We start from the raw sequence: 26,663 nt of genomic DNA, 5'->3' as shown, positions 1-26,663 counted from the left end.
TATACATACGGTTATATCTTGCACCCAAAAGCACTAAATTAATCATGTTGCTCTTAGCTAGATCCATATATAGTCACACGCGCAACACAATTGTGCTGAAAGAGTCGTGTAGTGTGAGGTGCACATTCCTCCATCAGCTCGTGCACATACAATCAATTTGCTCAATGTTCATAAGGTGCCCTAGGAACACTAGGCTTTGTGGTTTCATCAGATCAAGTGCATCTTAAAGGTAGCCACATATAGGTGCATAATGTGTCATGATGGGCTATATATTGCAATAGGGATGGATAGTAACACTAATTAATTAATTGAATACTACTATGTAAGAAGTATAAAAACATACTTCATTCGTATAGTGGAAATATAGATCAATAATTTAAAGCTATAAATTTGTAAGTTTTGACTCACAAATGTTGTAGATAGTTTTACCACGTACTACAAATAATACCACAATATGCAATATATAAGGTGTAGCACATAGTTTGATTTATTAAGAAATGATTTTAAGAATGACAAAAATAGGTAACTCTTAATTCTATATAATACCCCAATAAATTACTTTCACATAATATGAAATCTACTGAATTTTTTATGGTGTTAAGACCATGGACCACATTGAAGTTAGAGCATATTTCAAGTTTCAACTGATGTAATTTGAGCAGTTAGCCTTGCCAAGCAACTTTTTGATGGGATCCTATGTCACTATGTTTAAAGTGAGAAAATGATCTCTTTGCTAGCTTCATTTAATTCGAAGCCCTACTGCGTACATACATAAAGTTTCAAATTTTATATCACTGTGATAAAATGTTTGAAGCGAATAAAAAGGTAATAAGAAAATTATTTAAAAGTGTTTAAACGAGTAAAAAGGTAATAAAAAAAATTATTTAAAAGTGTCTTTAGTGGAATTTGATTCCACAACCTTTGTTTCTATTGAAGCAAGTATTGAGAAAGGTATGAAAATCCCGAATTGAAGCCTCGATTTTCATAGTGAGACTAATAGACTATGATAACATCTTATTATTGTTATAACTGATAGAGTATAAAACATATTCATGGGTCTCAACCATCAACTTAAGATTTTGGTTGAGTTGATCCTCTAACATGGTATCGGAACCAGCGTGACACAAAGATCACGGGTTCGAATTATGAAATTATTGATCTAATTGCAGGAGAATAATGTAATTTGTAAATAGCTAAGTACATACGAATGCTTTGGCGAATATTGGAAATTTAGACAGATTTTAGGGCCTTGTTTGTCTAAATGAACCCTTCTCAACTAGTTCTAAGTTCTTCAACCTTAACCATAAAATAGGGCCTAAAGTTGGCCCATTAAGCACTGCTAACTAGTAGTCAGCGCCCACCACTGTAAATTGTTATTAAACCATTCGAGGTGTCAAATTCTCCTCGCTGAACATAATTCCTGTCCCGAGGTATTTCGTACTATAATGAAGAATTTAAAATGGAAAATTCTTGACTCCCTATTACTCAAATGGTAACATATGGATTGAATTTTCAGTAGCGTCGGATATTGCCCTGTTTTTTTGAGCTTTGAATCAGAGTAGATTATTAATGCTTAGCAGAGCAGAGAAAACCACAACAGTTCAAATTAATAGGACCTACTTGTATCATGTTAACTCGGTAAACACTACCACAAGACTGAAATTACATTACCATACTTCCTCGGTAACGAGTATATGTCATGCATGAAGAAGTCCTAAGCCCCAGTTACCATGAAGGTCCTTCAAAAGATTATCCACAGTGTGATGTACCCTGTTTTCGACTTTGCTCCTGCCTATATAGTAAGGCTCCTAAGTTATACTCCAAAGTACTTTGACCTCCTAATCTTTTTCCGAGACTTATCTCAATTACAGTAGACAGTGTCATCTCTACGAAGACCAGCAATAAATTATCATCTCGCCATAAAATCACTATCCCCTGGTCTGTTAGCCTATTAGAGTCAACAATGGGATTATGCAAGAACTAGAGTATTGCAATATTGCATTTGGGAAGATGGATGATACATGAGTTGAAGCATTTATTTCCAATAATAAGGATCAGTTGGCATATTATCATTCTACATAATACATGCTATCTTGTACACTAAAATAATAAAGGCGGTCTGATTAGTCCAGAAATCATCTGGATGGATGAATGTCAAACAAAAATGATAGCATGCCGGAGAATTTGGACAATCTTTCTGCAATAAAGCTTACATAATGCATATTGGTTCATCTTCCACAACGTGCTGATGTAAAGCTGCAGCAGTATAGTGTGATCTATCCGGAATTACAGGGGAAATAAATTCATTCTGCCAAAATAATACTACTTCCTTCCCCTATTAAGCCTCTGCAAGTGATAATTGATGCTTCCCCAAGGCTTTTTATTCTTACCCGCCTGTAATATGAAGAATATTTGTCATCATACATCAGCATAAACATGATTGTAGCAACACAAAACTAGAAAAAGCTTGAAAAAAATTATATCAAAGCAAAGGTTTCACAATAACCTGAGCTTCCATGCACGTGCCCAGAAGTTGCTTTTGACGAACACATTTTTCATCGTTGTTGTGGCAGAGACCTAAGCAATTAAGTAATGATATCATTTCCTTCATGCAAGGTTTCTGCAGAGAGCCAAATTTCTTTGGATTGATGCGTAATATACCAACCTTTCTCCCCATTCTGCTTCCCTAGCTTGGACTGCAGTTAACAAACAGCTACATTAGTCAAAATACTTGACAGTCTAGTATCACATCGAAGGAATTGAAGAAAAAGCTAATCAAAACTTGTAAAAAAAAAAAATAGAGGTGAATTCATCACAAAAGGAACCAAAAAGTAGAGTAGCTATTAAATAAAATGGCAAAGAAAATAATAACCGTGGCCAAACTTGTCATAATTTTATAATTAGGAATTCAACACGGTCACACTAAATTATGGCTTGTACTAGCAGCGACTATTTTACTATTGATCCCTCATTTCAAGAGAGTTATCATGTAGAAACCATTCATAACATCAACTGCTAGTCTGCTAATTTAGGAGACATGACTACAATTTCCTTTGAAGCGAGTTTAAGTTTAAAACCCCTTCTGTTTAAGTACATAACCACACTGACCGACAAATGCAACATTGCATTTCAAAGCCAGCACAATACAAACATAATGAATGCAGAGATCCCCCCCCCCCCCCCCCCCCTCTCTCTCCTCTCCTCCAACCGCCCCAAAATCAACCACCAACAATGTGCTAGTAGTTGATCAAATTTGAACACAAATTAATTGATCAAATACTATATACCTACAGCATTTTCACTAAATTGTGAATAGTTTGAGAGGGAATGCATCAGAGCTAACAACAAATTAGCAAGCACACAATATGAACAAGAACAACAGACTATGAATCTCACCCTCTAAGAAATATACTGTTACAATGTTAATCTTACAACCTAACTAGGCTCCTCAAGTAAGTAGCTTAATGGAGCCCAGCAAAATTAATAAGAATAATAACTAAACCTAACTAGGCTCCTTAACAGCATCCATCCATGAATTCATAACTCGACAAAACACAACTTTTTGCTTCCCTCCAATGTTTTCACATTCATGATTCATCCTAACTCAAGAACAATGGACTATGAATCTCTCCCTTAATAAGATATGGGAGTAATAGACTGTTGCAATGTTAATCCAGTGAATCTCTCCTTAAGAAAATCCTGCTTCCCTCCAATATTATCACATTGATTCATGATTCATCCCAGCTCAAGAAGCTAACACGATTCGAACATCATATTAACATCATACAAAAATACTTCCAATTTCCACAAAATAAACCTAAACTATCTCCCAAAATTTAAAAACATGAAGAAATTTCACCCTTCATCAGAGTACTTTTATCAAACAGATGGTGTGCATTCCTCACTAGGTTCACTACTTATGCCCACGAAAACATACTACCAACAAACGAAACGATTCAAATCATAATCAAGTTTCAGAATTTCTATAACAACTAGAAAATCCAAACACATCAGAAGATCAACTGAATCAATTTCTATGCATTTCAATAATTTCACAAAATGGAACCAAAAAAATGCATTCAATTCCCAGATGTAAAAATTAAAACATTTCTGCGCAGAAATCTGTTATAATTGACTCAGAGTAAAAAATTAAATTCATAAACCCTATAAATCTTTAACCTTTAAATTCTTAGATCATAAATCATGAAATAAAAATAAAAAATAAAAAATAAAAAATAAAAATAAAAATAAAAAAAAACTTCATTTTTACTCGATTATCTAAATCAAAAAATGAAAATTAAGTAAGAGGAGAGAGAAAAACCTGATTCCCGGCGATAGTGAAGCGAGGTGGTAGCGGCGCACAGTTGGGCGGAGCTTCGTCTGCAATTTTCTGGAAAATAGAAGAATGTTAGAAGAAAGGGGAAAAAGTCTTTGGGCTCAAATTGAGTTATTTTGGGCTTTTGTTTACCTGATAAAATGGGCCTTATTGTTATTGGGCTGAGCAGTTTGATACCTTTGGGCCCTATAAGATTAGCGCGATTAACGGCGTAATGAAGTATTTTTCGTACAGAAATTATTGATCATCATTAATTTAACAGCCTGCCATACTTTGTTGATTTGGGTCCACCTTGGTAATTGATTGCGAACAGCCCAATGTTGATATTGTTCTGTAACATTATCTTTATTGAGTTTAAGCTTAGTAATCATGGACAGATCATAGAAATTTGAACTAATCCCTTAATCAGTAATTAGCCAGTCTAGTATAGTTAAATTTCATCTTTATTTTGTCGAGTGTAGACGAGAATTAGATCAAGTACATCAACACGTATGAGTAATTGAGTACGGACTACGGAGTAGTCAATATTATTGTTAGATACTCCGTATATTGAACAGCTATTGCTCGGTGATTTTGTATTGTTAGTTGTAACTTAGTAGTCATCAATATATCAACCAAAGTGCACATCATACACTCAATGCAGAGAATATTGTACATCGATAAGAGATTGATGACTTAAATCATGTGTTTAGTTAAATTTTCGAAAAAACTTTTTGCTTCATAATTAGAGGGCCAGCATTGCATGCGAAAATTCCTACCAAAAGTAGCATATTTCCGCCCAACCCAGCTGGCCTTAAGCACATTTTGGGGGTAAGACTTTGGCTATTTAGTAAATTGATTAGTTTGTTCAACATTACGGAGAAGAATTTTCTCACTCAACTAGTGTTATAACTGTTATTAGTGACTTGTGTTACCAACTTTATCGGAGGATCGGAGAATGAAGTGTATATATCCCTTCAAAGTGAGCATTGTAAGATTCGACCTTTGGCCTCTTGTAGTAAAAAACTGTAATGTTAGTCAACTTACTATAGTATCCTATTGTAAGTAACTCATCGAATATATTTGGAAAATATTATGTATGAATATTACGGAGTAATAATTATTTCAATAGATTCAAGATAATATGCATATCAATGTAATTTATTTGTAAAATAAAAATATAATAAGGCTTACAGAGTTACGGCAAATCATAGTCACATCTAAAATTTGGGTGAGAATTTATCAAGTCTAGCTTACGAATGAAATTACTTCATACTCTATTAATACCATGCTATGCTTCTTTTTTTTTTTTTTTTTTAAACCAACCAGTCTTAAGTCAATGTACAAAGTACGATTTGTAAATATAATTCTCTAATTGGTGGATACCTCAATTTATAGTACATATATATGCCTCCCCTTAATTACCTGACACATTTAAGTAGTTAATTAACTACTTCGTACTTTGTATAATCCAACTTTGGACAATTCTACATTTTATATTGCTAATCCTAGTTAGTTCGGCTGTCACCCAGTCATCAATTGATGTTAACTTGTAATCAGTAATATTAATTTATAATTTTATTCTACCTACTACACTACTAATTTGAGATTGGGATTGACAGTACTTGACGAACTTGGTTATGTTAGCATGTTTAATATAATTGTATATTTGTATCTGACTCTAATAATCCAAAACCTCTAGAATTAGCATTACAAATATACAAACAAAAGCATTCTCGAGCTGACAACATGCCACTTCTAAACAATGACTCTATAAGGATTTTTTTTTTTTTTTGCATATGCTTAATAATCAAGAGTAAGGATTACAAACGATGAAATACATTCGCTATGCTACTTAGAAGAGCTTTACTAGCTCTAGCTCTAACATTATATAGAGTACTAATAAAAACATAAGTACAAGACTCTATAAGGATTGAGTTCATCCTATTTCGGCAATCTCATTTAGTGAATTTCTATGTCCTAATTCATCTAGGAAAAGAAAATAAGAAAATTTATTATCAGTAAAACAATCAATATCTCAATCAATGATAATGTGTTTAATTCATGTAGTTATATAAACCTGTACACAAACTATAATAACATTAATTTGATATGTCCTCTCAAATAGGATTGTCTTTATGAATTTTGAGGATACTCACAACAATCAGAACTCACAAATCATAATTCATGCAAAGATAAAGAGACACTAATAGCTTTATATCCAAGTATACAATATTTGTAGAACTATATTAGGAAAAGATTAAATCAACTAATCAAGTGTTGGCCTAATGGTTAGAAAATAATCTTACAACTTTAAAATTGAAAATATCCTAACTAGACAGACTTTGAGGATGGAGATCCATTTGCCCTGTTATCCTCTTTCTCCCCCCTCCCACGCCTCCACTCTCAAAGCACCTAACCTTGCTTTTATTCTAGCTAGGTTGATCTGATCTACGGAAGGTTGCGATTAGTAAGACAATTAGGTATTATTTGTTCAAACCTCCTTTAATTTGTCTCTTATATGCATATAAACTGTGCGAGTAACTTGAGCCTCAAACTCAAATACACCTACAACATGTATTGTTCCTATCACTAAACTTAGTTAAACTTATGCAAAATTCTTGATCATCAAGTCATTGCCTAAATAAATAAAACAAAGGATTGAATTTAAATTATTTTGAGTTGTACACCAACTTTAGCTCTCGGTTGGAGCTTAAATTCTAAATATTTAATTATGTGTCATCTCTTTCATAAAGTTGAAAGTGTTGGAACTTTATCCATAGAGCTGGCAAAAAGTCGTGTAGTTTCGTTTTTGTGTTTATTCTCGTGTCAATTTCGTGTTATTCCTAAAATCTATCAAAAACTATGTAAAATGTAAGATAATTGCATAATTTAATTAGTTTATCTAAATGGATCGTGTTAATTTCGAGTAGACTTCGTGTTTTTTCCCAGTAATTTCGTATTTGTGCATGCCGATTTCGATCATGTTGTCATGTCGTGTCAGATTATTGCCAGCTCTATTTATCCCCACTCCCCTATTTACACAAAGGTGTATAATAATTCAAAGTGATTTAATGATTTATGAGAACAATTAATTTGGATGAATAATTTGTGAATTCCATGGTTCAACCCATTCCCAATAAACTCAGAACCTCTTGAATAAATCATTAAATTGCATTGCAGCAAAGTGCACCAATTTAAAGTTTTCGTTATTGTTGTAGGCCACAAAATAAAGTTCCCCCCACATAATTTAATTTGAATTTTTATTGCAGAAAATAGGAAGTATTTCCAACCTAAAGGACAAAATGAAATTGGCTGATTTAAATTAAATTCTAATTTTGTTTGAAATTGCATTAAAAAAAAAAGGTGATAAAAATAATTAAGAGAAAGTACCCTAAAACAATATAGTCCCTACATACAGTTAGCCAAACAAAGGGTTATCTACTCTAGGTAGTTAAATTTTTATAAGAACAGAACACAAAATAGATTGACCCTACATTACTTCCCAAGTGTAAAGTGTTGGACCACTCTGTAACTCTCTTTGTTCTATTCTCTCAGTCTTCCACACTCACATGCACTCATGTTCTCACCCTACCCATACTTATATTAGTCCCCTAATCATATCATTATGTTTTAAATTTTCATACTTGCTTAATTTATATGCATATATGTAAGTTATAGCTAGATATATCTAATGCACTATATAGTATGCATTAATTAACGATCCTGCCATTTGAAGATAATAACTCTCGTAACACAACATTTCGTTTACTTCACGACTCATGTGTTGCACATAACAACGTAATTTGTATTATGTGTTGTCTTATATGAAATATGAGAAATAAATATCATGGTTAAGACGTTATATTTGTTTCGTCGTAGTTAAGATGCCTAGGGAAGGTCTTTCATAAGACATAAGAGTACCAACAATCGATAAAGTTTGTAAAGTCCTAGACCCGCTCTTCATTTTACTTCTCTAAGGAGTATGCATAAAAGGACAGCATATAAATGAATGAATGAATGTATGATACAGATAAACGTGAATGGTCCAAAGTCATTCAAATTTGAAAATAAACAAGAAAAGGCAGAAGAGGATAGTTGAAGTTGAAGGTGGGGCAAAACCCTTTAAATTGGGGAAGATAACTTCAAAAGTCGCGTGAAACTAGTGACATGTCTTCGGATTTAGGTGAAATCCCTCTAATTTTATTTGCCACCCATAAACATCAACTTCCTACTTTGTCATATTTTCATTTCTTTTCAATTTTAATTAAGGTGACAAAGACGCCAACTTTTATTTAATTATAAATTTATTTTTCATACTCACATAATCAAAAATAAATATTCAAGGCGCCACTTCTTGAACTCTTTTTATCTTTTTAAATTAGTGGCCGTTCTTACCAATAGTTAAATTAGTTCTAAATTCACTCCCAACATTGTTCTACAACTTTTGACCCAAGCATTATTACAAATTCACTTTCAATATAATTTAAAACAAAAAAACACAAATAATGTAAGTAAACCGTTCATACTTATTAGGCTCCAACATCAGAATGATGACTAAAATTAAGATGATGACTCATTAATTAACTCATCTAGTAATTAAGTTTAAAATATCATGTGTTACACGGATTAACACTTATAAGTGTTTTACATGGAACATATCTATTAAGGACATGACAAAATATAAAATTCCTTTAATTAGTTGCCGTATTATCTAAACAAATCCACATAGAAGACACACACACTATTTTGTGTACTCATAAAGTTCAAAGGTAACTCTAAGCCAACTTTTCTTGTGTGTACTAGTACTAGACTACTAGTGTATTCACAGCTATTTAATGAGAAAATGAGCATGAGTTAAGTATGATTTCAACTAACTCTAGAAATAAGGTAAACAACTTCGAAATTATGACAGCAGCATATATCTACTGCCAAAAATCTTCTTATCTACTAAGATAGAATGTATGGCAGCTTTTCAGTTGACCTAAAACAAAGATTCTTCCAAACGATGAACAATTTAAACGTGGGTGCTAAAAAGGCGGATATTTCGTATAAGCGCTTTCTTTTTCTGTTTTATAAGGTTTAATCTATACCTTACAAACTTGTAGAAGAAGGGTTTTATTCAATATATTTCTATCTTATTCACTTTTTTCTTTGCCCTAAATTTTATACAAAAACAGCTGCTTTAACAAGAGGAAATTGTACATCAAGAGAACAATTCTTGGTGTATTTTCCTACAATAATTGCGTGTCAAATCGATCATTATGCACATGCTTTGTTTGGACTGTTTCATTCATACCAATATATTACACTATACACAATTTGGCTACATCTACCAACACTAATCAATCACTAGTATCAAGAATTAGAGTGTAAATCTAAGCATATTATAGTTAGTGTCATTAGGAAGAAGCATCTTAACAACTTTTAAATTCAAACATTATGACAATCATATCAACTATGATCAAACTCTTGCTTATAGAACTTCAAAACATTGTACAACTCGAGGAAATCTTGCCCACTCTTCCCTTAGGTCTTTTAATTTCAAACTTGTCTCCTATTTCGTTAAGAAAGCACCAAAATTTTCTTGGATAACGCCCAAAAAATTAGCCACTACATACCAATTTCAAAGAGTGGTCGAAAATGAAAACATATCTAGTTTAACATTGTACAACTCCGAGTAAATCTTGCCCATTCTTTCACGAACTCATTTGATTGCAAAAATTGTCTCCTATTAGCCAAGAAAACACCAACATCTCTCTTTCTAACGCCCAAATACCAAAAATTTTGCCACTATAGACTTGTATATCAATAAACTGATTTTGAAGAGTTGTCGATCATACCTCGATGTTAGAAGTACACTCTCATAGATAATGTCATTACAACTCCGTGCATTCTGGTTCTAGTTGCACTTGGGATTGTACAAGAGTTTGACAAATTAAAAGAAATTCTCGAACCATGGACAATTAAAGCAGTGTCAAGAATATAAATTAAAAGCATATATAGTACTCCGTACTTTGTATTTACTTATTTACACATGAAATTGTACATCTAATACAACCAATTTTGCTATAACAGAACAATTTTCCCAATTAACATGCAGGAAAATAAAACATTGTGTCAACTATTTGAACAAAAACACACTGAAATAGCAGTAGTATCAGAATCTCTGTTTCAGGAAATCCCAAAACTCTTCCATATTGATTGGATAACAAGGAGGTTATCTTACAGGAATCCTTTTTTTTTTTTTTTTTCTCCTAATAAATTAAGAAACAGAATTTCCAAAAAAATAAAAACCAAAAATAAAAAGGAAGAAAAAAAAAGGCTTAATTAATTAATTAAGTAATTCACACTATCACTAATTTCTTCTTAACAAGATCTAATAATTCAAACAGAGTGTTATTTTTGAAGTACCTGAGAAGTGCAATGAATCTCCTTCTCTTCTTCTTCATCTGAGTGGTAATTTGAAGGAAGTGAATTCTCCAAAATAACCTCCTGAAAAATCCCACTTTTTTGTGCTTCTTCAACCAACCTTCTATACAATTTCTCCTCAGCATCTCTCAAAAACTTAAACTTAGGAGGTGGAGAAGATCTCAACCTATTAATTTCAGCTTCAACAACAGTTGCTGAAGTTTCAAACAACGGGTTGTTGTAGTTATTATTATTGGTTGACAACAGCAACTTTGATTTTGGAGAAGATGATGACATTGGACTTAGATTATTATAAGGTGTATGCGTTTCAATGGCCATGATTAAATCACTCAAACTCCTTGTTCTTGATCCTTTTCTACTAGCCTTTGATTTCCCATCTTCAGATTCTAAATCTTCCTTTGTTTCTTCCTTAATTGTGAACAAGAATCTTGGATGCCCTGCTAACCGAACGATGTCTGAGTCCACACCTTCTTCTCCTAGAGCTTTTAGTAGGAGATCTTTTCGGGTTTCTAAACCCATTTCAATATCTCCTTCAGTGTTTTCAGCAACGTTGTTGTTGCTTGAATTTGGGTTTACAACTGTGTTGTTGATTGTTGTGGGTTTATCCCAACAAAAGAGGTAGAACATCTCTTTTGCATGATTACTGTAATCCTGCTGAATTCTGTTGTTGCTGCTGTTGTTGTTTGTGTTGCTCGTAATTCTCTGCTTCTTCCACCAAAGTAGATAGTAAAGCTCTGCAACAAGTGCTAATAGTAAGCAACCAAATACTATACTTAACACTATCCCTAAACCACTCAAAATTGTCATCTTTGTGTTTCTCTCTCCAAATAAATCAACACCACCTTAGAAATATGGAAGAATTGATTGAATTATCAACTGGGTATTCTTTGTTTTTGTGTAAAGATCACATCTTTAGTACAAAGAATCAAGCTTTTAATTTCTTTCCCAGGAAAAAAAAAAGTGAACCGAAAGCCTATTTCTTTCAGATTGTCATATTCACCACCTGTTCGATGAAATGCCTCAATGAAAAAAAAAAAAAGAAGAGAAGAGCTTTTCTTTTCAGCTAATGAAAGATTCCCATTGCTTAATGTAGGCGGGTGAGCAGCGAGAATGAGAAGGTATTTTTGGTTTAAGGAAAAAAAGAATTTGGGAATTTTGGAATAATATGGAAATTTTGTTTAAGAGGAGTAAAAATCTTTTCTTACCTTAAAAGCCTACAAATACAATGCATGTTTGGAGTAAAATTCAACTTTTTAAATTTAGGAGAGAGAAAATGGTTTAGGACAGAAGTTAGGGAAATATTTGAGTCCAAAAAGAGGCAGCTCACATGGGTTAAGCAAAAGCGTGTGTCAAAAACTTACAAGAATTTAATTTTAAAAATTAAAATAGTTTAAGGAAACTAAACTAACAGAAAAATAAAATAAAAAATGGTTTATACAAGTAAGAAAATAAATAATTAAGGGGGAACAAAGGTGATTAACTGGTAATCACTAATAAGTAATCACAGAAGGTTGACAGCAGGGAAGAAATTGATTGAATAACCCATGCGAGGAGGATGATTAGAAGTAATGTTACAAGACAAAAAACACACTGACCCATTTTTCCCTCTATTCTGTTGTGTACTTGGCTGGCTTTATTATGTTTTTGTTTTTTTTGATGGAATTATGGTTTTATGTCATCTTCAAATTGAAGCACTTTTACAATTGTAGGGTATGCCGGATTTTCGGCTTGATTAGGATCGACCATTGGCTTAACCCATTAGCTACTTCTCGTGCTAAAATTTTTTTAAGAGTGGTTTTCGTGCTTTTTAATGTGGCTTAAACCCAACAAAATAACATATACAATATATGTCAAGTTGTGATTTGCATTTTCATGTTGGGTTGTGTTATATTAAGGATTGACCGCATATAATGTCATCTTTACTTTTGTCTACTCCATAATCAGTGTATAAAGTAACTTCATTCAATTCAAATTAGTTGCAACATTTACTTATTTGCAATCTCTAATACACTAGTTTGACCATAAACCTAATAAATTATGTGTTGGTAAAAAATTAAATTTTAAACATATGTTAAGGCTTCAAACAATAACAAATTTGACTATGCTATCTATCTCTATACTGAGACTTTGCGGTCAAAGTATTTAAATTTTTTAACTAAGCTACTCCTTTCCCTCAAAAAAAAAAGTATTTAAATTTTTTTTATTTTCAAAATAGAAATGGAGCAATTTTTGGAATCAATGAAGGCATTATGTAAAAGGTAAACCAACAATAAGAGGTTGTAGACCCAGACCATTGATCGAAATTCAACTAAGTAATCATTCAATATACTGTCACTTACTCACTTAATATAAATTCTTTATAAATCACCAAGAGACAGTATTTAGAAATCACCATATTACCATCAGTCCCACTCCAGTAGAGGTATCCTTTGATATTATTTAAGGTGTGTTATAGTGCTAAGCTTCTACTACCAAAAATAATGTTACATACCTTGCCTCTGATCTTCTCAGCACATCTTCCTTTTACCAGAGCATGGAGGTCTGCTACTACTATCTGAAAGACATCTGATGGCACAGGAACCAAAGCTATAGACAACGCGATTTCATCAATACACTTCGAAGTACCTGTAATTGGTGTACCTATAGGCAACCTGGCAGAAATCCTCCCATGTACTTGAAGCGAAACAAGCCTACACTTTGGCTGGAACTGCATCCACGAAGATGGTACATTTCACTGCGCGCAGCAAAACCACATTTGAATTGCCTGCAATAGCTGAAGAGATTTGCCTGTCATGCTATCGGTAACCTGCGGTGTAATTCCATGCCAAAGACCCTTGAATTTGCTAATTTTCGCGGTCTTCTCCATCCTTGAAAATCAAAGCCATCACCTGTGTAGCAATGACGAGGTGATAAAGGAAGTACATTGCCACAAGGGTCATCCAAGAGTGTGCTTCAAATACGCCTATTTCCGACATGAAGAATAAATGGTACCACCTAATTCCTCACATAAGTCTTCACTTCCAACACTGTGTATGCCACATTGGCTAGTCCATGCCCTTTGAAATTGCACTAGTGTTGCACTTAATTGTACTCAACATCACCACTGAAATCCACAAGAAAAATTAGAGAGCCACAAGGGCAGAGATGAGAATCGATACTAAGATCTCTTGGAACACTTAAACTATCCCTCACTCACTTGGTAGATTATTATGTTACACATACCAATATACGGAGTACCATACATGATACGTGTCCATCTACAAAATGAGACATACTTCATGATCATTATTTCATACTATAAGAATTAATTTGGATTATTGGTGTGCTACGTGTCGGATTCATAATACTTCTAAGAAATCTTCTTAGAAATCATATATACTAGTAAGTTGGAAAAAAAAAAAAAAAATTCCAAATAAAAAAAGAAATCTCCAAATAATTACAAATGTTAATTATCTTCAATGTAATACGTAAAATGCAACACATTAGCAATAATATTTGACTTAAATATCAAATTAGGCTTTGAAAAATCACATAAATTCTTCTCCATTAAGAATATCAACGTAAACAGCACATTAAAAAAACCTAAATTGACTATACAGCCAATTAAAATCACCGATAGCGTGAAATTAAACAATATATTCTGAAATTGAAAATCGATGATTACTAAAGAGGACATCTTACTTCACTTCGATGAAGAACTCAAGTACGGAGTACGTTTCAAGGAGAAAGAGAGAGCCGGAGAAGTTAGGCGTAACGACGTAAAAGTGAAAAACAAAATAAAAAATGAATAATGGGTACTCTCAAATCTCAATGATCGGCCCGCTAAAATAATGGGCATCGACTGCTTTGCCAAAGTTTTATACATCTGGCCCATTTATGAATACTAGAAATATATTTTTTAGGGTTCGTTTGGCACCGCTGTGCTTTTCTGTTTTTTGGTTTTTGTTTTCTAAAAGTATATGATATGTGTCCCATAATGAATCAAAAATTATATAAACTTGTTAAAATTATGATAATTTTGAAAACTGACAACAGAAAAGTGGAAACACCTTTTTCTTGTTTCCTGTTTTTGGTTTTTAGTTTTCAAAAAAACAGAAAACTGAAAACCAAAACTGATGCCAAACAAGCCCTTAGTTGCTACATTCTTATTTTTATTACTAGTTGGATCGGCGCGTGCTACGCACGCATCAACCAACTTTAAATGCAAATCTGAATCAACTTAAGATTAAAAGAATGACTAATCACCTGAAAAAAATATTTTAGACAACATTAATATATAATAATATTATATATAGACAAATTAGAGTTATAAGTTAAATCACAACATTACACTTTCTCCGTTTTTTATAATCACAGCATTTCTTTCTTTCTTTCTTTTTTTTTTTTTTTTTTTTTTGACAACGATCCATATATATATATATATATATATATATATATATATATATATATATATATATATATATATATATATACAACAATCCAAATAGGGAATTAATCCCCAGGGTTCCTGTAAAAATAACAACATATACAATGAAAAAACGGAAAAGACTCTCTTAGTCTTTTTAAGATGTTAAATCATGTTTTCAAAAAAAAAAAAAAAAAAAAAAAAAAAAAAAAAAAGAAAGAAAGATGTAAAATCACAACATTTACAAAACATAATTTTGCACACACTGCACTCTTTTGACCGTCTTTTGTAATTTATACATTAAAAAATATAACAGTAAAATTGTGTGGGATCTTGTTAGATTTTCCCGAAATATATTTATATAATATCAAATTTTTTAATTTTTTTTATTATAACACAACTAAAAATATGTAAATCATAAGATGTATATACACACATGCAAGTGATCATGAATATTATGATTATTTATTTAACTTTTTTTATAAGCTCAATTTTACAGATTAGAGTGTGTCGACCCTTCTACCACACCCTTTTTTTTAAGAATAATTAGTTAGAACAGAAAGATAGTTTAAACTAAACGTTATTAAAACTAAGAATAATAATAAAAAAACTTTTAGTAAATGAAATTAACCCTTAAAATTTGAAATGAACTCCATATAAACAAAAATAAACTCAACTAATGAAGATAAACCTAAACGAAATGAAAAATAAGTAAAATAAACAATTAAAACCCTGAATAACGAAGATAAAAAAATAAAAAAATAAACAAAATCCACCACAATAAAAGAAATTTTTTTGTGTGTGTTTAGAGAGCCACACAAGGGCGGGGTGAGAAATGATCCCAGGATCACTTGAGACCAAAAAGGAAGCTCTAACCACTTGAGCTATCTCTCACTCTCTAACAAAAAAAGGGCCGGGGAAAATTTGAGCACTTCTTTGTTCCTATTTTGTTGCTCCTTTGCAAAAATACGGGCCAAATTAAACATTAAATTCTTTGACGATAAAATACTCTAAATCTATATATGAGACAATATATTTTGGATTTGTCTCATTGTATATTTTATCAATATCTATTGTATTTTTATAATTTTTACACGCCAAATGGAGATAAGACCGTGAAGCCCCAAAAAGTTAAAGGAAAAATTGTTAAAAATAATATAACCTTTGACACATTCTTTTTTAATAACACAACTTTTTGATTATTTTGTAATAATACAACCTTAAGGGAAAGTTCATATTAAACAAGACAAAATCGAATTTTCGGTTGGAAAAAATGGAGCAAAATATTAGATTATTAGTGAATGAGAATGTATAACATGCACTAATTTCTACTCCGTACCATAGCTTTTAATATTTCATACTCTTTCCGTGTTTTAATAAGTACGTATTACATTTTTTTGGCCAGCACAAAATTTTAGGCACTTTTATTAACTCAAATAAAATAAGAGGTAAGTGGGATAATTAGAGTATTAAAAAAATTGTATAAGAAAGATAATAGGTTTAATAGTTTATTGAAAAGTAACGAATGTGAGGGAAAAAAAAGAATAAAAAAAAAAAGAAGAAGTATTGAGTTTGAGGGAGGACCATGATAAGAGAGAGATATATATATTATTAAAGTGTAAACTTTTTACCAAAATAATGTAATACTTATTAAAACACGTCCGCATTTGATAAGTGTAAACTTATTAAAATATGGAAAGTGTAATGAGTAATATGTAATTTATACTTATTAATAATTAAATATATTATTGGTCAACATTTTACATCGATATATATATGTGTACCAAGTTATCAAAAAATTACAATCGAAATACGTAAATAGAAAGATTTTTGTAAAACGGATGAAGTAATATATAGTGTATATTAAGGTGTCCTATAGTCTATACGGTTATACCTATAATGTCTATATACTCCCTCCGTATTTAATTACTTGCTCCATTTCTCTTGGGCACGTATGGCGATGCTAATCTTTGATCAATTATATGTTTAATTATCAGTAAGTATAAATTCTAACAATTAAAATTAATCATCTATTCATTGAGACAATTCCAACAAATACCCACAAGACTATATTTTTTCTTATGTATAAATCACAAATATTAGTCAAAGTAGGACAAATGAATAGTGTAAAAAATAGAAATGGAGCAAGTATTTAAAAACGGAGGGAGTATATAAAATAACTATCCATGTAATATAAAGGAGAATACTTCAAAAAAAAAAAAATGTAGTTTATCACTTCATATTAGTAGGACATGTTTGGTAGATAAACTCTAACCTACAAAAGTCACCAAGGTAAGCAAAAAAAAAAAAAAAAAAGTAAGAAGCAGCAAACTCAGTAGGACATAAATGGAATTGTGCAATATCTTTGTACTGTACAACTACCCTTTAACAGCAAACCATCAATTCTCTTTTTATATAGTATATAGATTTTTGTTAATGCATAATTTTAAGTTCAATTGTTAATGACTTTAATTAGTGTATGGTCCTTGCAATGCTCTAGGTTGCTAGTTTGTATTTCTTTATTTTGATAATTAAGTTTAATTGTTTGTATAGCTAGTGTGTGGTCCGAACCTTGCCTCGGGTGTTACTTTTTTTTTTTTTTACCTCATAATCATATATATTTATTTTCTAAATAAGTTATATAACATCTAATATACTTGATAAATGAAAGGAATATATCATCTTATGTGAAATTTAAAACATTAATAAAAGTTGGTTGAGATGGTAAATGTGTGACTTACTACCTCCGTTACACATTATTTGCAACGATTAGACATTTTTCTTTTCTACTTTATGTCAAATCGTTGCAAATAATGTGTAACGGAAGTAGTATATATGTTGGAGGTTGCGGGTTCTATCTAGCTCAAAACATAATTTATTTTGTTAAATAAAGTGGCAAACTTACGTGGTGCATATACTTTAGTGTGTAGAACATGATGATACCGTGGCGTGCCAACTAGAACGGATCGGTGACTGGACTTAGGCATGGATAGGTTTCTTTGGACATCAATTTTTGGGCCTTAGGAGAGATGTAAATATTGGGCTTCTAAATGGACCATTAAAATATTAAATAGATCAACCCAAATAAAGTTTTTTTTTTTTGGACCTAAACAGATTTTATTCGGAATTTAATATTTTTCTTTTACTGAATAGCGGAAGGTTAGACGTATTTTGATCTGTTCTTCAATATCAATGAAATATGGAACATACCAATAGCCCGTCCCAAAATATGGATTATAATTTTTAATGTCTATAATTATACCATTTGTACACATACATAGCAAGATAAAATACAATAAGGCAATAATAAACCAATAATTTCGTTTAAAAAAAAACGTAAATTCTAAAATAATATGCATTCTCTTATCATGCATTAATAGGTGACTTGTGAGGTGTATGCATGTATGATGTATCTCCCTTTCATCATACTATTATTATTACGGAGTACTCCGTATTATATTGCCTCATAAGTCATATCTACCACAACTCTTTGTGGATGAATCAAACAAGCAAAATGTGAAAATAAAGGATCTTGATACTCCACAATATAGAAATTCTCTTGATGTTGCCAAACAATTTTTGTTGTTGTGCTGTAGTTGCTGTATTGGAAAATTAATTGTGATGGAATTAAACTTTTGAGACACGAGCCAAACAACCACGCTTATCATAAAGATGATGCATATTTATGAAATTAAAGAGTTTTATAAGTAACTAATTCAATGTCCCCCCTTTTTTTGTGGATTTATGATAACTAGGAGTGCTCCAATTTTACTTAGATTAATCTCCTTTATTATCCTAATTACTTGATTGGTCATTTCAATTAGCATAACTTTATTATGGCCCAAAACACAAAGACTCATAAATATTTTTCTTCAGTTATATAATTTGAAATTCTTTCTCCCAAAAAAGCTTTTCAATGACTACTTACAAATGACTAATCTAGATACGGAGTATTTTATTACAGAGTATATTTTTTTTTATATAAATCAATAAAAATAAAGTCGAACAATAACAAAACTCCACAATCTTGGTTAAAAAAAAAATTAAAAAAAATAAAATTAAATCCACAATCTTTATTTTACTACAAAATCTTGAATTTTCATCTTTGCAAATACTAGCAAATTATCCGAAGCAAGTTACATTAAAATTACCCTAATCAATGTAACATAAAAATTAGGCTAAAATAAAGCATTGTGTTAATGTGATTGTATTAGGCTTGGTGCACCCAAAAGCTTCCCTAAAATTAAAATCTAGCAAAATGCTAAAGGCTAACAGTTCATATTGGTTATCATAAAACTTCTCAATACGAGTATTTCAACCGAAAACAAATCCCAAAATCTTCAATTTACCCCTCATACAAAATCTAACACTGATTTGGTTTACAAAAAACAAATTACTCGTATTTTTCACATACTTTTTTAATTTAGCTCAACATGTCTTTATTCATTTGTTCATTAGTAAATGATTTTTCAATTTTTCACAAACTTTTTTTAATTTTTGTGGTTAATTAATCACTTGAATAATGCCCTCAAATTTATTTAAACTTCTCTGTCATCGATCGGATGATAATTCATCTGCAAAGCTTAAATTCCCAAAGCCCTAGACCCCTACTCTACATCACATAACACCTACACTTCTTCCTTTGACAATTATACCCTTTCCTTCTGTCATTCCCAATACACCCTCCCATGCAAATCCAAGGGCATTTTCGTCTTTTCACCCCTCCCTCTCCCATCAGCCGCTAACCTCCATGTTTTCAGAGTAGCATATATACATGCATGCATATCAAAACATTTCAACAACCAAAAACCAACATTTCTTAAATCTTAAAAAAAATAAAATAAAAAATGGAGGAAAATTCTAGAGAGAGAAATAATCATGATCTTGATTATGATGATGACGTGGAAGATCAAGAGGTGGAGGAAAGCTCACCAACATCATCAGGAGTAGGAGGGTCAAGATGGAATCCAACAAAAGAGCAAATAGAAATGTTAGAGAGGATTTACACTAATGAGGGTGTACGAACACCAAGTGCGGAGCAGATACAGCAGATTACAGCTCGGCTTAGAGTGTACGGTCATATTGAAGGCAAGAATGTTTTCTATTGGTTTCAAAATCATAAGGCTAGACAACGTCAGAAACAAAGACATGATCGTTTACTTGCTGCTGCTGCTGCTAATCATATTCATAATGTTAATCAGATTTCTACTCGTTTTATTGGTGCACCGCCTCTTCATTACCACACTAATCATGGTGTTAATAGTGGTGTTAGTCTTAATACAAGGCCTATATTCCCTGCTTCTCATCCTCCTACTTATCATCATCATCATTTTCTTCCTAATCCTAATGGTAAGCATTTTTTTTTAATATACTATTGGTTTTTTTTTTTTTTATTTTGCTTAATATTTTTTTAAAATAATTGTTTTGTAAATTATGGCATATACTTTGTGATTTAATTTATTTGATCATCACTTACGTATAAGATGGTTTAGATTAAAAGAAAAATTATTAGTATTACAAAAATTTATTCACAATGCAAAATTTACGTTGATTAGTCTAGTAATTGTAATTATAAGTACTTTAAATCTTTTATAAACCAATTACTTCTAATCCTAATATTGTTATATGCAAATATCATAGGAATTTAAAATATGTTGTTTGGATTAATGTTTGTGTACATATATCTAAAGCCTATAAATTATTCTGAGTATATGTTTATTTATTTTCTCTAGTTTTTTAATCGAAATTGTCGCAAGTAGGGGTGTTCAAATCCGGGTACCCGGGTTTTCGGGTACCCGAAAACCCGGGTACCCGGAGTTTCGGGTACTTGTTAATTTGTCCCATGTCCCGACCCGAATATCTCGGGTACCCGGGTTCCGGGTACCCGAATTATTCGGGTCTGGGTATAGGGTACCCGGATCTTTTTTTTTTTTTTTTTTAAAGGTTTATTTATCTTTCTGAAAATTAATGTTTATTTCTCTTATACGTATACCAGTATAAAATATCTCGTATAATTATACTAGTATTTCTTGTAAAAAAAACAATATGCTGTATAAAATAAATTAAAAAAAAAACAAATAACAAAACAACTTTCTTATCAGTATAATATAATAAGAACAAGTTATACAACCCCAACAAAAACCCAATTTAAAGAGTACTATCACGTTATTACTATCAAATCCATGAATGACTATACTAATCCAGAATTCCAAACACAATTAAAAATAATTTAGTACTAATTAACTTGTAAAACACTAAAACCCACAATAAAATGGGTATACATATTCATCCCTAATTAATTAACAAACATACTTCATTATTAATATTGGAAACTTGTAATCTTCTTGTAGATCTGAGCATGAATGATGAAAGTGGAGCCGCCACCATATTGAAGCAAGCACATACACCACCGCACCTCCCCTTCGGTGTTGTAGTTGCGGTTGTTGTTACTTCGATTTGCAGAACGTTGTTGCGGTTGTTGTTGCTTCGATTCGCATAACAAAAATAGGGGCGGTGAGAGGCGGAGAAAGATAGGGGAGGAGAGAGAGAGGCGGAGAAAGATAAGGGAGGAGAGAGAGGGGGAGATGAAAGTGGCGTGAAAATTGAAAAGAGAGATCAGGAACCCTAAGTTAATAAACTAGTAAAATATAAATGGGCTGGGCTCATTTTGAAGGAGGGTTTTTTTTTTTTAAAAAAAAAAAAATTAAGTTATTATCGGGTAACGGGTACCCGATAATTAAAAAATTTGCCCCATGTCCCGACCCGGATAAGAGACAATCTTCTCGGGTCGGGTACCCGTCCCGGAAAAATAGATTTTTTCCCCGAATTTCCCATCGGGTACTTACCGGGTCATCGGGAAATCGGGTCGGGACAATCGGGTCGGGTTTTTTTGAACACCCCTAGTCGCAAGTACTGGGAAGGAAATCAAAATCAAAATTGTAGAGTTTCTTTCTTTCTCTCACTTGCTTTTGATTGGTACTTTTTCGAGAAAGAATGTGAAAGAAAAAGAGTTGAAAGTGGGAAGATGATTTTGTGACAACCAAAAAGAAATTGTGAAAAACTAAAAAAACTAACAATTTAATTAATGTATAGATAAACATCATTGTTTATCAAAATAGATGTTCATTATAGACATTTCTAATGATTTGAACGATGAGTAAAAGTTTAAACTTAATGTACAAGAAAAAAGAATTTTAATTTTCAATAACTTTAAAATTTGACTTACATACGGATTATGTAGGTGAGTAATGAGTTATGAGTACTATAAGAAAGGAGAAGGTTTTGTTAAAGAACATAATTACACCATATAATAATCTACTATGTTTCGTTTTTGTTACATGTTTGAAATGTCAAAGTTAATCAACCTCGTAAAATATAGTCGTGTGATATCACGGCGGGTGCCCCAATTTCTCGTGATTTTATTTCTCACATGACATTTTTGTAAATAAATCAACAACTATATTTAACCGTGGAGTCCACAATAATGAAAAAGTTGTTGATTTATTCACGAAAATGCCCCCATGAGAAACAAATTTCGTTTCTCACCATGAGAAATAGGGAATTTCCCGTTATCATGTAAGATGTTATAGCAAAGTATGGACTATTATTGAAATATTGATGACATTGTGCACTTGTACTTGGCAGTTATGTGCAGCCCATATTACCACCATATGCCACAAGCCAACCTTGGGTTTTATAGTCCTCCACAACATCACTACAGTGCACCTGCAACACCTGATAATGATCACCAAGACATGAAGAAGGTATCATCAAAACCTAGCATCAGCAACGCAACAAATCACACTACGACACGTGTTAGTAACAAGGGTGTAGGGGTCCCACCAGGTTCAACACTAAGTGGATATTGTGCTGCGATGATGAATGATAATACTAACTCAAAATCAATTGAACATCATCATAATCAATATGATTATCAAGGAAATTGCATGGGAATGAGAACACTGAATCTTTTCCCAGTGCATCCTACTGGAATATTGGAGCACAAATTAAGTGGAAATAATAATAATAGTAATAATTCAGCTGGGAATTCTTGTGCTACAAGCTCATCATCTGATACAAATATTAATGATTTTGGAGATATTCATCAACATCCTCATTTCATTGATTTCTTTTCTAGTGGTCATGCTTCTAGTGAGAGTGGTTGATAATCTAATTGATTATAACAATGTCATTTTATTGATTTTAATTGGGGTGTAACATGGATTATTGGTATAATGGTATTGAATTGGTATACATCATCATAGGAAGGCTTTTAATATTTGTGTAAGGGAATTGGTTTAATTTTAAAGCAAGGGTAGCTAGAATATATGATCGACAATCAATGTTTGGTTAGTGTTAACAATTTCCTTGATGAATGATTTTAAACAAAGCTTATAATTATTGTTATTCTTTACCTTTGTGGTATGCAAATGATTACGGACTCTATATCTTTGCATCATATTGTATATATGCCTTAGTTATTTAAGTGATGATTTGTATAATTGTTATGTTGATGGTTTATTCAATTACTCTATGGTATTCTTAATTTTGTAGTGGATACATAGTTATTATCATGTAACACAAAATAAAAGAGGTAACAAATCAGACCACAAGACTTGTATACAATTTTCATTCTTTTTATATAAGGGTTATATATTTGTAGTTGCTTGAATAATTTGTGAGCCTCTATATACTAACAATATTAAGCACGACTATTGTATCGTATATTTGTATATATATATATATGTGTGTAAATTCTAATATATATCAATGTATTGTTAATTATTATCATCTATTCACTTTAAGCAAAACTAATACCGTAAAAAAAATCTTTTGAGACCTTAACACCAAAGGAAATTGTGCTACTACGATTTAATTATATAAAAATTAATTAATTTTCTTAACACCAAAAACAAAAACAATGTGCAAGCTTAATTATGTATGTATGAATGTATGATGTGAATGACCTATTCTTTATAATTTCATCATATGTATCACATTTTTTTTAGGGAATCACCAATTCATTGTATCAAACAACTACTAATGATTTTATAAGAAAATTATATTGGAAGAAAGAACTTATGTAATTCCCACATGCTAAATGCTCCTTGATGTATTTTCCTAAACCAAATAATCTCCATAACACCAAAAGTATTGAAAAGAAAACAAAAGAAAAGACAGCTTGACAAAACAAGAGAGTGAGAGACACACCATTTTTAATGTGTGTCTATATTTAATTTATTGTCACAAGTTCACAACACTCATTAGTCATTACACATGCTTACCCCGTACCAATTGGTTATTGATGTAGTGGTGATTGGGACTACACTTGGTAGGGAGCACTCGTGTTCGATCCCCCGCAACAACAATCGGGAAGGGATTGGAACCTAACCACTCAGAACTGATCCCCGAATCCGGATTAGCCAAAAGGGTGAACCGGGTATAACACAAAAAAAAAAAATGCTTACCACTATATGGATGAGATTAGGCACTTTAGGGGTTGTCCAATCTGCTCAGCCTTTGGAAAATGAAGCTACCTACACCTAGCTAGCTTTGCTATCTACCGAGCACAAAAAACTTTTCCTTTTGACGAATTGCAAAGATACCTTCTGAAAGGGAGATACATACTGCAGTCTGTATCCTTGCATGGCATACACTTTAGTTTGGGAAAAACATGCTCTACCCAATTCAATTCATTAACGCTTATTGCACTCGTGATTTAAAGATGGACATAGTTGTGAGTTTGCTACACCAGTTATTAGATTACCCATTATTAATTTGTCACGGAAAAAATACAATTCGTAGTAACATGCAATGAGTCAATTATACTTATTTATACGTACAATACAAAATGTACTTTCATGGCTTCATGCTTATATTACGCGAATAGGAAGTACTTCGTTTGTACGACATGGATGGGTAGATCCGTAGATATATAGACATGTAGTAACCAAGTGGACTTTTAAGCATATATAATCAGGAAATAGAAAAGGGAATGAAGATGAATGGTCAAAAGACATTGAAACACTTAAAATCATATTATGCATGTTCCCAATTCTCTAGGGGCTCTTCTTAAGGAACCAACCAATAATAGGTGAGATTAAAAAGACGAAGAAAGAACTGCAAGATTTTGTTGTGGACGATAAAAATGAGTGAAAACATGTAAAAGTGACAAATATATGCAACCAATTCAAGCAAAATTAAAATCCTAATTGTATAAGCAAAAGCAACCACTATTTTCAGGCTTTACCTAATTGGAAATTGTGTAAGTAGCTGAGACTGATAAAACTCTACCTACACTAATATCTTGCTTTTTTACTTTCTTTCCCCCCTAAATTTTTGCTTCTCTGAATTTTTTTGTGTGACTTTCCCTGTTGAGAAATGATAAGGAACCTCATTTGTCTTGTACTCTTGTCCATAATTGTCAGAATGAAAGAGGAGCGAGCAAATGTTTGTTACATACCTAATCTGATGCTAACATAATTTGACTACAAATCCCAAGGGTTTTTTTTTATAGGTAAATATAGTGTTGTAGGAAATTTCCTATTTTGAAGAATGATGTACAAAAACAAAAATCAAGTAAAGTGTACAAAAATAGAATATAAATTAAAGTGCATGGGCATTGTTAATTTGTTATTGCCATCCTCAAAATTTAGATGTTCAATTATTAAGGTTATTATCTCAAATTTCTAGAAGTGTGAGGTTTGAATAATCATGCTAAATGAGGGGTATTTGGATGTAAATATTCTCTTTTTCTTCCATCTACTCTCAAGTATTTGGCCTGCTAATATATAATTAAAAAAAAAATAATAATAAAAAAAGGTAAGAGTTGAGGCCTAATCAAGTCTTTCTCATCCATAAAAAATATTATTGCCACCCATATTTGTTATTTATGTTTGTTTTCCGAGTTTTGCTACGTATATAAATTTTGGCAATTTCTAATGTAGTAAAAAAAAAAAAAAAAAAAAAAAAAAACAAAGCTTTTCAGTTTATGACTTTTGGTCTTGTAAAATCGGTTGGCATTCTTGTCTAATTTGTGATTTTCAAACTTCAATATACCAAATATATGAAATTTGGCAATTTTTAATTTTGAATAAAATATGGCTTGAGAGATAGAATTTGATCTTGGTTTTCAAGTATCAGAGGGATACTCTTGAAAGAGTGTTAACTGTTAAGTATGTAGATGAATAAATGTTTCATGTGTCTTTTTTTTTAACAATTTAGGATCATATTCTTGAGGAGCATACATATAGACTTTTAATTTCTTTCAAAGGTGATACGGAGTACAAAATTAAATTTATATTTTGTAAAAATTGGTACAATTATAAATTTTTTGTAATTATTTTTTACGGTCAGGAGAAGGCCCGGAGAGGGGCTTTTTAGGGAAATTTCTCGTAGAATGAGCTTCGTAAAATTTGTCTCTTGACCTCACGCCAGGAAGCTAGAGAACTAGTCAATTCCTCTAGTCTTCTATCTCGAGGTATAACTATAATATATACCGAACTTACAGAG

The 26,663-nt window shown here is 31.8% G+C and overlaps 2 protein-coding genes across 2 annotated transcripts; both read right to left on the bottom strand.

The window, feature by feature from the left end:
- Window positions 1–2,015: 2,015 nt before the first annotated feature.
- On the bottom strand, window positions 2,016–4,453 carry LOC145620126 (uncharacterized). Its single transcript, XM_081674773.1, has 3 exons — window positions 4,322–4,453; window positions 2,507–2,696; window positions 2,016–2,394 (listed from the first exon to the last, which is right to left on the bottom strand). Exons 2-3 carry the CDS (start codon window positions 2,675–2,677, stop codon window positions 2,323–2,325), a joined length of 243 nt encoding a protein of 80 aa, XP_081530899.1. The 5' UTR covers window positions 2,678–2,696; window positions 4,322–4,453; the 3' UTR covers window positions 2,016–2,322.
- A 5,853-nt stretch (window positions 4,454–10,306) lies between these two features.
- On the bottom strand, window positions 10,307–12,028 carry LOC145620118 (uncharacterized). The gene has a single exon (XM_081674766.1). The coding sequence runs from the start codon at window positions 11,552–11,554 to the stop codon at window positions 10,715–10,717; it is 840 nt and encodes a 279-aa protein (XP_081530892.1). The 5' UTR covers window positions 11,555–12,028; the 3' UTR covers window positions 10,307–10,714.
- Between the last annotated feature and the right edge of the window lie 14,635 nt (window positions 12,029–26,663).

The sequence above is a fragment of the Chenopodium album genome, chromosome 3, assembly GCF_948465745.1.
Source record: "Chenopodium album chromosome 3, dcCheAlbu1.1, whole genome shotgun sequence".
NCBI lineage: Eukaryota > Viridiplantae > Streptophyta > Magnoliopsida > Caryophyllales > Amaranthaceae > Chenopodium > Chenopodium album.
Note: the sequence above shows the minus strand (reverse complement) of the source record. Positions and strands in the feature narration are given on the sequence as shown.